The sequence below is a fragment of the Tupaia chinensis genome, unplaced genomic scaffold (assembly GCF_000334495.1).
Source record: "Tupaia chinensis unplaced genomic scaffold, TupChi_1.0 Scaffold000564_1, whole genome shotgun sequence".
NCBI lineage: Eukaryota > Metazoa > Chordata > Mammalia > Scandentia > Tupaiidae > Tupaia > Tupaia belangeri.
In genome coordinates, this window is record NW_006160077.1 from 801046 (window position 1) to 815459 (window position 14414).

The 14414-nt window shown below is 33.8% G+C and overlaps 1 protein-coding gene across 1 annotated transcript; it reads left to right on the plus strand.

The window, feature by feature from the left end:
* The first annotated feature begins 8289 nt into the window (after positions 1–8289).
* On the plus strand, positions 8290–9240 carry LOC102483301 (olfactory receptor 5D18). Its single transcript, XM_006157892.1, has one exon. The coding sequence runs from the start codon at positions 8290–8292 to the stop codon at positions 9238–9240; it is 951 nt and encodes a 316-aa protein (XP_006157954.1).
* The last annotated feature ends 5174 nt before the right edge of the window (positions 9241–14414 follow it).

Genomic DNA, 14414 nt, shown 5'->3' on the forward strand with positions numbered 1-14414 from the left:
ATTATAAAGGTTTAATTATATTTTAAGATATATATAAATCACATATAAATGATTTAGAGTAATGATATTCTACTATAGAATAGAGGAGGAAGTTTCCTTTAATTATTTCATTTGTATCTCATGACAAAAAACTGTCAGGGTTCTCCAGAGTCTATATCCCCAAAGCCAGGCAGTTAGTGATAAAGCAAACAACATTATCATGAAATATAGTTTAATAGTCTGTCTCTTCCTCAAGGGCATTTTTAAACTGCCTCCATAACTTCTTGATAGATGAAAATATGTAATTTATTGAAATGCATTAAGAATGATCATCTGATTAAAAGGAATAGAAAATTTTTTTAATTTCAATTTTGGAAAATAATATGTATGAAATTTATTATTACTAACAAGGAAGTTTTCAATAAAAAGCACATCAGGAGACTGACTTTCGGTGAGTTGATTCCATGTAGGTTCATCTTTTCATTATCATGTGAGGGATACGGAAATATAGCAAATTTTGGCAGGAAAAACCCAAATGATATGCATAATAGTAATAACTACATAATTTACAGTTTATTTTCAATAGGCCAATTCTATTTTCATTCTTCCAAGGCCCATATTTGAAAATATATTTCTGTTACAGAGTGCTGACACTCGGTATATATTAAGTGGGGACATAAAGTGTCTCTCCTTCTCATCATGGCTTGCTTCACTCAGCAGTAAATCTTCCATATTCTTCCACTTTCCGTCAAAAGCCAGGGTTTTGTTGGTTTTTATGACTGAATAGTATTCCATAGAATATATGTGCCATAGTTGCCTGGGGGAAAAACATTTGGAGGAGGGATATGGAGACAGCAGTGTTGAGACAGGGAGGTAGTATTGTTATATTTTGATCAACTGGACCAGGGAGAAATGTTCACATATTGAAATGATCACCTTGTAAGCTAAAAAAATGTGATTGAATATATTAAAAAAATGTAAAAAAATTAAATTAAATTTAAAAAAGAAAATATATTTCTAATTGCTGTGTTACATACGTCAACAATTATAGAAAAAAATGTTAATCTAAATCTTGCCCTAAAAAGTGATATACTTTTGGAAATAAGCTAAAAGACATGGACACATAGTGTTTTAAATATTGCATAAATATTATTACAATATGAAAGAAGAAACACTAGAATTAGAAAAAAGCATTTGGATTAATAGTAGTTTCATGGAAGAGCTATGTAAATTAAAAGGTGCCATTTCAAAGCATACACAATAGATTAGAAAGTATGACTTGCACTTGTAAATATTTAAAATACTACTATGAATAAAATAATGTTCAGAGTCAAAATAATTTTGTTTTGTAGTTCCTGGATATATTATAAAATATGTGCCAAAAGGTTTAATTTATTTTCATTTAATTCAAATACATTTGCACTATTGTATGCTAGGCTAAGAGAGAGTTGATAATAATTAATACTACAGATTAGACTGCAGTTACATAGGTCAGAAATTTTATATCCAATCAATATACAGTTAATGACAATAGACAAGAAGAGAACAAGACTTTTTGAAGGTATCTCTTTTTAAATTTTTTCCACTGATTGTCTAATTTCATTTAAAGTCATAGACCTTAAATGACAATAAGAGGATAAGGAATAACTAATAATTAGAACAGAATGCTAAAGGCCAAATGGTGGTGTGGTGATTTGGGCACTGTATATCTACATGGCCAGCAGTGGTTCGAGTCCTTGACCTGGAGGCTCGTTTTCTCACTTTTCCTCTCTGTCTCTCTCTGTCTCTGGTGAGTGCATGTGCCCTATACAAAATTCTTAAAAATAATAGCAATGATAATAATAAATAAAATTGGATAATAATTCTGAAAAAAAGATAGGAATGCTAAAATGCAGGTGATGTATTGGAGGATTGAGAAATAAATAAAATATGTATACAAGATTGAGACAAAAGCCTAAAGTTAAAAGAATTCTAGGATATAATATCTTTTCAAAAATAGTTTCCCATATATTTACTGCAGTGGCATTTTCAAAATTTAGAATTGATTGTTACTATTTTCTGGGATATTAGCATATTGGTATATTAATAAGGAAACAAGCTAATATTTGAGGAGGGAGTTTTACTAAGTATAAATTTGTGTCCTGATATTTTGAAGTTAAACCTCATTTAAAGCTCATACTAAACATTAAAGGACCTACCATACGTTGTTATCCACATTTCACAGATGATACGGTTGAGGCTCAGACAATTTAACCATTTGCCAAGGTTATACACGTATTGAAAGAAGCAGAATCTTTATTAATGGCATCAGCCTCCTAAGCTCACATTCCCTAAATACACTATAATATGATGCTACCTTTTCTCCGTACGTTGAAATCAGCTTTCCTCAATGAATAGAAAATCCAGCCAAGATTAGAGTTTCTGACAATCGGTATGGTGGGATAGCGCAAGTTTTTGCTGTTGTTGATGTTCACCTTGCCATAAATAAGGACACAGATTATTCATTCAGCTGTGGTAATCTTTTCCAGTACCAAGCTAAATTAATCTGAAATAATACCATATGTACTGTGCTGAAATTATCATTATAACTTTATATTAACAAATATTGTCTTACACATTTTCAGTATCAGTTTTACTTGTGAATGAATGAATATACAATGTGGATCTGGCTGTCAAAATAATTATGAGATGGGTGAAGAGTTACATTCATCTTTGGTGATCTTGAATTTTACTAAGTAGTAAAGACTCCTTATAATTATCTAAATTATATAAATCACATATAAATGATTTAGAGTAATGATATTCTACTATAGAATAGAGGAGGAAGTTTCCTTTAATTATTTCATTTGTATATCATGACAACAAACTGTCAGGGTTCTCCAGAGTCTATATCCCCAAAGCCAGGCAGTTAGTGATAAAGCAAACAACATTATCATGAAATATAGTTTAATAGTCTGTCTCTTCCTCAAGGGCATCTCTAAACTGCCTCCAAAACTTCTTGATAGATGAAAATATGTAATTTATTGAAATGCATTAAGAATGATCATCTGATTAAAAGGAATAGAAAATTTTTTTAATTTCAATTTTGGAAAATAATATGTATGAAATGTATTATTACTAACAAGGAAGTTTTCAATAAAAAGCACATCAGGAGACTGACTTTCGGTGAGTTGATTCAATGTAGGTTCATCTTTTCATTATCATGTGAGGGATACGGAAATATAGCAAATTTTGGCAGGAAAAACCCAAATGATATGCATAATAGTAATAACTACATAATTTACAGTTTATTTTCAATAGGCCAATTCTATTTTCATTCTTCCAAGGCCCATATTTGAAAATATATTTCTGTTACAGAGTGCTGACACTCGGTATATATTAAGTGGGGACATAAAGTGTCTCTCCTTCACAGCCTGGCTTGCTTCACTCAGCAGTAAATCTTCCATATTCTTCCACTTTCCGTCAAAAGCCAGGGTTTTGTTGGTTTTTATGACTGAATAGTATTCCATAGAATATATGTGCCATAGTTGCCTGGGGGAAAAACATTTGGAGGAGGGATATGGAGACAGCATTGTTGAGACAGGGAGGTAGTATTGTTATATTTTGATCAACTGGACCAGGGAGAAATGTTCACATATTGAAATGATCACCTTGTAAGCTAAAAAATGTGATTGAATATATTAAAAAATGTAAAAAAAATAAATTAAATTAAATTTAAGAAAGAAATATATTTCTAATCGCTGTGTTACATACATCAGCAATTATAGAAAAAAATGTTAATCTAAATCTTGTCCTAAAAAGTGATATACTTTTGGAAATAAGCTAAAAGACATGCACACATACTAGCAAAGTGTTTTAAATATTGCATAAATATTATTACAATATGAAAGAAGAAACACTAGAATTAGAAAAAAGCATTTGGATTAATAGTAGTTTCATGGAAGAGCTATGTAAATTAAAAGGTGCCATTTCAAAGCATACACAATAGATTAGAAAGTATGACTTGCACTTGTAAATATTTAAAATACTACTATGAATAAAATAATGTTCAGAGTCAAAATAATTTTGTTTTGTAGTTCCTGGATATATTATAAAATATGTGCCAAAAGGACTAATTTATTTTCATTTAATTCAAATACTTTGTTTTGTAGTTCCTGGATATATTATAAAAATGTGTGCCAAAGGGTTTAATTTATTTTCATTTAATTCAAATATATTTGCACTATTGTATGCTAGGCTAAGAGAGAGTTGATAATAATTAATACTACAGATTAGACTGCAGTTACATAGGTCAGAAATTTTATATCCAATCAATATACAGTTAATGACAATAGACAAGAAGAGAACAAGACTTTTTGAAGGTATCTCTTTTTAAATTTTTTCCACTGATTGTCTAATTTCATTTAAAGTCATAGACCTTAAATGACAATAAGAGGATAAGGAATAACTAATAATTAGAACAGAATGCTAAAGGCCAAATGGTGGTGTGGTGATTTGGGCACTGTATATCTACATGGCCAGCAGTGGTTCGAGTCCTTGACCTGGAGGCTCGTTTTCTCACTTTTCCTCTCTGTCTCTCTCTGTCTCTGGTGAGTGCATGTGCCCTATACAAAATTCTTAAAAATAATAGCAATGATAATAATAAATAAAATTGGATAATAATTCTGAAAAAAAGATAGGAATGCTAAAATGCAGGTGATGTATTGGAGGATTGAGAAATAAATAAAATATGTATACAAGATTGAGACAAAAGCCTAAAGTTAAAAGAATTCTAGGATATAATATCTTTTCAAAAATAGTTTCCCATATATTTACTGCAGTGGCATTTTCAAAATTTAGAATTGATTGTTACTATTTTCTGGGATATTAGCATATTGGTATATTAATAAGGAAACAAGCTAATATTTGAGGAGGGAGTTTTACTAAGTATAAATTTGTGTCCTGATATTTTGAAGTTAAACCTCATTTAAAGCTCATACTAAACATTAAAGGACCTACCATACGTTGTTATCCACATTTCACAGATGATACGGTTGAGGCTCAGACAATTTAACCATTTGCCAAGGTTATACACGTATTGAAAGAAGCAGAATCTTTATTAATGGCATCAGCCTCCTAAGCTCACATTCCCTAAATACACTATAATATGATGCTACCTTTTCTCCGTACGTTGAAATCAGCTTTCCTCAATGAATAGAAAATCCAGCCAAGATTAGAGTTTCTGACAATCGGTATGGTGGGATAGCGCAAGTTTTTGCTGTTGTTGATGTTCACCTTGCCATAAATAAGGACACAGATTATTCATTCAGCTGTGGTAATCTTTTCCAGTACCAAGCTAAATTAATCTGAAATAATACCATATGTACTGTGCTGAAATTATCATTATAACTTTATATTAACAAATATTGTCTTACACATTTTCAGTATCAGTTTTACTTGTGAATGAATGAATATACAATGTGGATCTGGCTGTCAAAATAATTATGAGATGGGTGAAGAAGAGTTACATTCATCTTTGGTGATCTTGAATTTTACTAAGTAGTAAAGACTCCTTATAATTATCTAAATTAATATGCATGCTCAGAATAACATGTGTACCCTTTATGAATTGACATGTAAAATATTTAACAATTATTCAACCAATTGTAACGAGGTCTATAAAAATGGAATGGACACAAATGGTGTTTGATGATTTTACAGAACGTCAAGAAACAGGGAAGGCATTTGTTCAGACAAAGGAGCCTCAGTAAAGGCAAGTATCTGTGATGGAGGGTTGATCCAATTACGGTAAAAGAAGTGTTATGCAAGAAGCAAACAGAGATAAGAAAAGCTTCAAACAATGTATGAAATGAGTTTGTACATCCTTTAGCCCGTCAGTTTCAGTCATAGAGTGTGGACACTCCGTATATATTAAGTGGGGTGTGAATGCCAGATGTGATGTGTGTGGAGGAGTGGGGCCTGGGCAAGGACATTTGGAGGAGAGATACGAAGACAGAGCATTGTTAGGGCAGGGAAGTAGTGTTGTTATATTTTGATCAACTGGATGGGGAAGAAATGTTCACATATTGAAATGTTAACTTTGTAAGCTAAATACTGTGATTGAATGTATAAAAAAGATAAATAAATAGATAAAATTTAAAAAAATGCATGAAATGAAATAATAAATGCACAATCCTGAAATTTGTTAGAAAATTTCAAATACACAAGCATGAAGTGGCTTACCACTAAACCATGCACAAAAGATGACATGGCAGTAAATTGATCTAAGGCACTTCAAATTCTTGGTATGCTCTTGGTTAACATGAGAACATTATAAGATATACAGCAAAGGAAGATTATTGAATTCATTGCCTCTTGACCTTGCAGGATGCTCCTGAGGAAGTGAGTTTTAGTTTCAATATCAGCATGGAGATTCAATAATTATTCTGTAATATAATTACATTAACTGGAAGAAGTAGTCATCAGTGTTAGGAAGAAAATGAAAAAGAACTACCACAACAACAACAAGAAGTAAACACTAAAAATTTATTTAGAAATTTTAAAGAAAAATTAAAAGTTCATGTAAAATGTCTTCAAATATTTGAAGATCTATGATATAAAAATAGTTGGCTTCATTGTACATGAATTAGAAATACTGTTAAAACCATTTGGATTGGGAAATACATGTACATGCAATAGGTAAATTTTTTTTTTGTAAGTTTTGGCTATAGGGTATTTGTTTTCAAGTGAGACAGAGAAAAAGAAAGAGACAGAGACCAGCAGTTAGCGTAATGGCTATGTTGCTGGACCCATGTAGTTGACCGCGGTCAGAGTCCCGGACCCGGTGGCTTAAAACTCACACCGGGCGCATGTGTGTACCTGCCCAAGATCCCAAGGGGAGAATGGAGAAGGGATTGCGGCATGGCCATACCCCCTGGGGGGTGATTTCTCGCTTTCTGTCTCTCTGTCTCTCTCTGTCTGTCTGGCAAACGCATGCGCCCTATGGCAAAAACCTCTCCAAAAAAAAGAAAAAGAAAGAGAGAGACAGAAAGTGAAAAACCATCCCCCAGTGTGGGGCTGGCCAATCACAATTCCTTCTCCACCATTCTTCTTTCAGGCTTTTGGGCACACACACACACACACACACACACACACACACACACATGCCTGGTGTGTGATTCTCAAGCTTCAGAATCTGGGATTTGAACTATGAAGTCAGCCACATAGGATCCAGCTGCCTTAACTATCATGATACCTGCTTACCCTATAAATAACTATATTTTAAGATAAATTTGTGGACATAAGAATAACTATAATGGTTGTGCCCATAGCAAATTTTACTGACAGCATTTGAAGAGAGATCATTTGATGTGTAGAGAAGGCTTTTCTGTATAGAATGGGCACCATCAATATTGCTAAGGGAGACTGAAAAATAGGCATATGAAGAAAAAGAAACCACAGAGGACAAGGCTTATGCAGTTAGGCATATTTGTTTCACAGAATAGTTATGTTCCAGAAAAGTCAATGATATATTGGCATCTCCCAAAGTCTATTCCTGGAAAGAATTATAGAGACGTATGCAGAAAATAAACAAAAACATCATGCTCAAAAAATGTTCAGCAAATAGATGCTTTTCAGAGTACCAAGTCTTTTCTTAATCTTTGATTACAATCTTCCAGAAAGGTCATTTAGTTTCTGTTAGCTAGAAGACGACCTAACCAGTGCAGTGATTCTTCCTCCAATCCAAGTCACAGAACCTTCTCTGATATAGTGGGTGCATCTAACTTCCTCGCAGCAGTATGAGTAGATGTGAAGAGCAATTTCTCAAACATTTTAATTCATATGGTTTTGACTGAATAAAACAAATCAAATTTCTCAATTTATAGACAAGCATAATCAATCAACACATGGGACTAAATGCATGAAGTTCACAAAAGAAGCACACAATTTCCAGACTGTTGGAAAGTGAGATTTCATAGCTATGTGTGGAATTAGTAGTGGCATGTTTGATGGTAAAGGGTTGCTTGCTACAGACAGTGCTAGAAGTGGACCTGTTCTCAGATATGAGCAAGAAGCCAGCATCATTATCTCTTGCATCTCAATATTTATTTCCATAATCAGTTATTTTGTTTTTGTTTTAGGTTAATCATATGAAAGATTAGACTCCAAAGTGAAGCAGCATGTCTATAAACAAAAATGGATGACATTGGTTTTAACTCGTAGCGCTGAGCTCCTCCTGAGTATAGGCTTTGCACTTCCTCTTACTCTTATTTGTCAACCTCTTTCCTTCGTTCCATTTATCCTTCCTTCCATTTCTGCTTGTCAAGGGACATGGTCCTATATAAGGGAAATCAGAGCTCTGTGACCACATTCATCTTGGTGAGCTTCTCAGACTATCCACACCTCCAGGCTCCTCTCTTCCTGGTGTTCTTGACCATCTACACAGTCACACTAGTAGGAAATTTGGGCTTAATTGTGGTCACAAAGATAAGTTCCAAACTTCATACACCCATGTACTTTTTCCTTAGCCATCTGTCCTTTTTAGATATCTGTTACTCCACTACACTTACACCTAAATTGTTAGAGACCTTAATCTCAGAAGACAGAACTATCTCTTTCAAAGGATGCATGATACAGTTTTTCTTTGCCTGTACATATGTGATTACAGAAATGTTCATGTTAGCAGTGATGGCCTATGATCGGTTTGTGGCTGTCTGTAACCCCTTGCTCTATACAGTTGTGATGTCTCACAAGCTCTGTGCTCTCCTGGTAGCTGGGTCTTATTTATGGGGTGCACTCTGTTCCTTGATTGTCACGTGTTCTCTTTTAGAGCAATCCTACTGTGGACCTAACATTATCAATCACTTTGGCTGCGAGTACTCCGTTGTACTCTCTCTATCCTGTTCTGACCCCTACTTCAGTCTGATGGCTTCTTTAGTCATTTCTGCCTTCAACGAGGCTTGCAGCCTCCTCATCATCCTGGCCTCCTATGTCTTCATAATCATCACTATCATCAGGATGCCCTCTACAGGTGGACTCCGTAAAGTCTTCTCTACTTGCTCCTCTCATCTGACGGCTATCTCCATCTTTCATGGGATCATCCTCCTTCTCTACTGTGTGCCCAACTCTGCACGCTCACTGCTTCTTATCAAAGTGGCCACCGTGTTTTACACCATCATTATCCCCATGCTGAATCCCCTCATCTACAGCCTTAGAAACAAAGATGTGAAGGAGACAGTCAAGGAGTTAATCAACTCCAAACTACATTCTCATTCTATATAATTCAAGTTAATATATATTAATTTATATTTAACTGTATCTACTTTAGGTATTTGCAGATGACAGCTTAGTATTAATTGAGTGAATGATAGTGCTTTGTATCAATGAAATATTGCATATGTCCCAATTTTCCATGTTCAGTATGTATTACAATTACCTATGGTTGAATGCAGATATAGCCCTTCAATTCACTTTGTCTCAGATATTTTTGACAAGGATTATATTTCAAAATGTTCTAACTAGACATATGGAAATCATATTTATGAAGTCATTGTTATATTGTATCTTACTGTTTATTCTATGGTTTATATAGGATTAAGTTGTGCATAATTTTACTGCAAGCATAAACATTTACTGTCTTTACTGGATCATTTAAATCCAAATCTCAAATCAGTATTTGACTCATCATTTCAGTAAAACATTAGTTTTAATTTCCCCTTAAAATAACTATTTTGATAAGTGCAATGTGACATGAAACCATGACATAAATGTCAAAGTAATTCAGGGAATAAATGTAACTTTACTTTTAAAAATTTGAACTAGTCATATATATATATGAAGTTTTTTGGCATCTTTATAAAGAACTCATTTTTTATCGAGTAAAAGAGCAGTTTGGAGTTGTATTATACCCAAGGATTGATTGTTGAAGACAAAAACTTTTTTTTAATAGATATCATGCAGGTTTTTTTGTGTATATTTGTAGTGACAGAAATGCCCATGCTTGTAATAATGGTCTGTAAATGTTTTTGGAACTACTTTATTGCCAGAAGGCATATGTGTCCAGAGAAAGAGAGAGACAGACAGAGAGAAAGAGAGAAAGAAAGAGAGAGAACGCACCCTTCAATGGTAATATTGCATGCCCAGAGATAGAGAGAAAACACCCTTCAATGGTCAGGGGACAGTCTCCCTCCTGTTAATCTCATGTCAGGATTTAGAGCACACATGCACCCATGTCTGACATATTTTCCAAGCTGTTTGGTGAGATTCAAACTGCAGTTAGCTACATAACCTGGAACCTTTAACTGCTAGACTAGGGTCCAACTCCTACGTTTGGCTATAGATTTTAAGTTTCCCTGAAGATTTATTTCTTGTTGGTTCAAAACAATTTAGCATATAATCTCTCCCTTAGCATTCAATTTTTTTTAGTCACATTAGTTCTTTGCAGGACTAACTTTATAAATGATTTTTCCCATAAGCATGCTCTGTATCTCTTCTCCACTTGTGCTTCCCATTCCTCCTTGGCAACCCATTTTCCAGGACTATTCCGTTCTTGGGAGCTCCAGTTTTCTTTCTTTCTGTCTCCTTCAATAAACTTCCCATTTTGCTATATTTAATAATAATAATAATAATAAGCTTCAAATACAGTAAGCATAACAAAAAATAGTAAACACTAACCCTTATTATCTGCTTACTTTTAGGTCACTAACATGGTTAAATACTTCTACATTAGCTCTTCCCGAATGTTCATTCACTTTGAATACTTTCAATAATATAGGTTTTCAATTATACACATGTTTCAAGAGTTCATGGCCCATGACTCCTATGGTAGCATTTTATTGAGACTATATAAAACATAAGTTACTTCTGTTCCATGATTTGTGTCCTACTGATTAGTATATGCAGTTATCACATAGACTAATTTTAAACATCAGCTCCATGACCTATATAGCTGTAATTCAGAACACAGCTGGACTTATGACCACAGTTTTGATACATAAAACATCTTTATACCTTCAATCCCATAATTAAAAATACCTACAATAGTTCATTTATATTCATATATAACTGTAAGACTAAAGAGTAATTATATGTGTAATATAAATATATATATTTATTAATAGAATATATACACTACAGTCCCAAGTGTAAAAACATACACAAGCATATAAAATCAAAACAAAAAGATTTAAAGAAGTCTAGTTAATATATACAGATTATTTTAATACATTTGAGAGTGGTATTATTTCTGTCATTTCCATCAATACAGCCTCTACATAGATAAACTTTTTAAAACATAAATGACAATACATTGATGCCATGTAAGAAATTCCATTGTAAATTAAAGAGGAAATTTCTTTTAATTATTTACTTTGTAGATCATTATGACAAATTCAGTCATAATTCCCCAAGGTTTCTGTCTCCAAGGTCAAGCAGTTATTCATAAAATAAACAACACAATCACGAAATATACTTACTTTTTTTTTTTTGTTGAGGTTTTTCGCTACAGGGTGCGTGCCCTTGCCAGACAGACAGAGAGAGACATAGAGACAGAAAGCGAGAAATCACCCCCCAGGGGGGATGGTCACGCTGCAATCCCTTCGCCTCCATTCTCCTCTCGGGATCTTGGGCACACATGCACATGCGCCCGGCGTGAGTTTTTAGACCCCGGGTCCGGGATGCGAATTATGGTCGACTATGTGGGAATCCAGCAACATAGCCATTACGCTAACTGCTGGTTCCTGAAATATACTTACTTTTCAGATCTGTCTCAAGGACATCTCTATGCCCTCTCCAAAATTTCTTAAAAGCTGGAAAAATAATATTAGCTGGCTCCTTTTTAAAATCCTCTTTTACACAAATCACTCACTACATTTGACAAAATAGAAAAAAAATTCAAAAGTTTCAATTTTAGGAGAGATTATGCATACAATTTATTAATAAGAGCAAGAAAGCAATCAGTACAAAAAAATGTACATCAGGCAAATCTGATCTGGGGGAGTGGCTTTGGTGAAAGGCATATTTTCTTCAATGAGATATAGCAAGTTCAGAAGACTTTTTGAGAAGGAAAATTTTGTGTGAGCCAAGTTGGAGTACTTAATAACTATTTCTATTTCAGCTGATAATTCATATGCAAAAAAGTGTTAAAATCTTCTTTCTTTGTTTGTAGGATCATTGTACCAAATTTGAAACTCTGTCCCTAAATGTTCTATTAGTATGCTAAAGGTTTTAGATGAAATCTAATTTTAATGATTTTGGGAAAAATAAAATAAAATACACACATACATGCTTACACACAGCAAAATCTGCTGGATTTTTTTTTTTAATTGTGGCATTATAGATGCAAGAACAACAGAATAGAAGAAAAATGATATTTCTATTGACTGGAAAAAATTTTGTTAGAAAAACTTTGTAGGTAAATTACCATTGAGAGATGATAAGTTATAAAACATTGGAGGAGAAAAGGGGCAATTTTGATGGATAAGAGGACATAATTGTTTAATAGAATAAAATTTTAAAATACAGATATGGATAGAGGATTATGTTCATTGACAAAATAATTTGTTTATATATTTTCTGGGGGACATTATGGAAATATATGTATAATAGTTTCAATTAAATTCATTTTGTAATAACATATTGTCAAAAGTACATAGACTACAATATTAAAGGATAGGGATAGTCAGATTGCAATTTCAGAAGCTAGGAAAGGATCTTTTATCTGGATGACAGTAGGTTACAGTGGAAATAAAGAGAGACATTATAAAATATTTTATTATTTTTATTTTTAGTTTGTCAAGCCTTGTGTTAATCGTGATTTAAAGTTTTTCAGAAAGGTCACTGTTTTTGTTTTTAAGAGAGATTTTCTTTGCTATAAGGTGTGTGCACTCACTGGAGAAACAGAGAGAGAGAGAGAGAGAGAGAAAGAAAGAAAACAAGAAATCACCCCCAGGAGGATGGCCACAAAGCAATCCTTTCTCTGCCAATTTCTTCTTGGGATTTTAGGCACTCACGTACACATGCTCAGCATGAGTTTCAAACCTAGAAGTCCAGTACTTGAACCAAGGTTGACTATGTGGAAATCCAGTGACATAACCATTACTCTACTGGTGCTGAAAGGTAATTTTTTAGGCATAGGATGATATAACAATTCTAGGGATTCTTTCTTCTATCCAAGTTCTAGAAACTTTATTTTTGTAATGATTTTATACAGCTTCCTTGCATTAGTAACAAATAGTTTATTGAAATCCTTAGTCTGCATAAATATTAGTATTATTTTAAAAACTGACCATTGGCCCTAGTTCTAAAATACTATACTTTTTTTGATAAACAAATTTAATTATACTTGTAAAAGAAATAAAACCTTAATGTGCCTGGTTAGAGTAATCTCCAGCTTAGAGTAATCTAAGTTCCTCTATTGAAAGATGATCATTTTTTTTTCAATATATGTAACTAAACATGTGATGTTCAGTAAATGTCCCTCCAATATCCTTCCTTTTATTTATTTATTTATTTTTAGATTTTTGGTATAAGATGTGGGCACTTGTCCAGGAGACAGAAAATCAAAGCAAGCAATCACCCCCCACAGGGGAAATGGCAACCATGAAATCCCTTCACAATCTCCTCTCGGGATTTGGGCACGTGCCCACACACACCTGGTTTGAGTTTCAAGCCATCATGTTCGGTGGCTTGAACACAGTCAACCCTGTGGGAGTTCAAGGCCTTAACCACTACACCACCTCCAGGCCCCACATTATGTTTTTTTTTTTTTTTTTTTAACATTTTAAAATGTTGTTCTTACCCAGGACTTCTCTCCCATGGTCTCATAACTTTGTGCTCAATACATCTCTAATTTGAATCATGTCTCCTTTGTTATCCTATGATTGCATTATTATTGTGATGTATTCAGTGTTCTAAGTATCACATTCACTAACATGTGATTTATATAAAATATTAATATTGATTATAATATTTGAATTTTCCAGATAAGGAAACTAAAGCACTGAAGGATGTTGCTATTTTCTACACTCAACAAAGATAGCAAGTTACCAAGTAAAACTCCAAAGTGAAGCAGCATGTTCATGAACACCAAGTGATCAAGTTTGTGTTCATGGTTACACTGAGCCTTGTCTGAGTTATTTTCATAACACCTTCTCAGGTTCTGCTGTTAAATTTTCCTCTCTCTCTCTTTTCCTCTCTTTCCTTCTATCCTTCCCTCTCTCCTTTCTTGTCAAAGATCATTGTACGGGGACCAGCAGTTAGCGTGATGGCCATGTCATAGGACTTCCATGTAGCCGACCACGGTTCGAGTCCCAGACCCGGTGGCTTAAACTGACACCGGGTGCGTGTGCATGCGTGCCCAAGATCCCAAGAGGAGAATGGAGGAGAAGCAATTGCAGTGTGGCCATACCCCCTGGGGGGGGTGATTTCTTGCTCTCTGTCTCTCTGTCTCTGTCTCT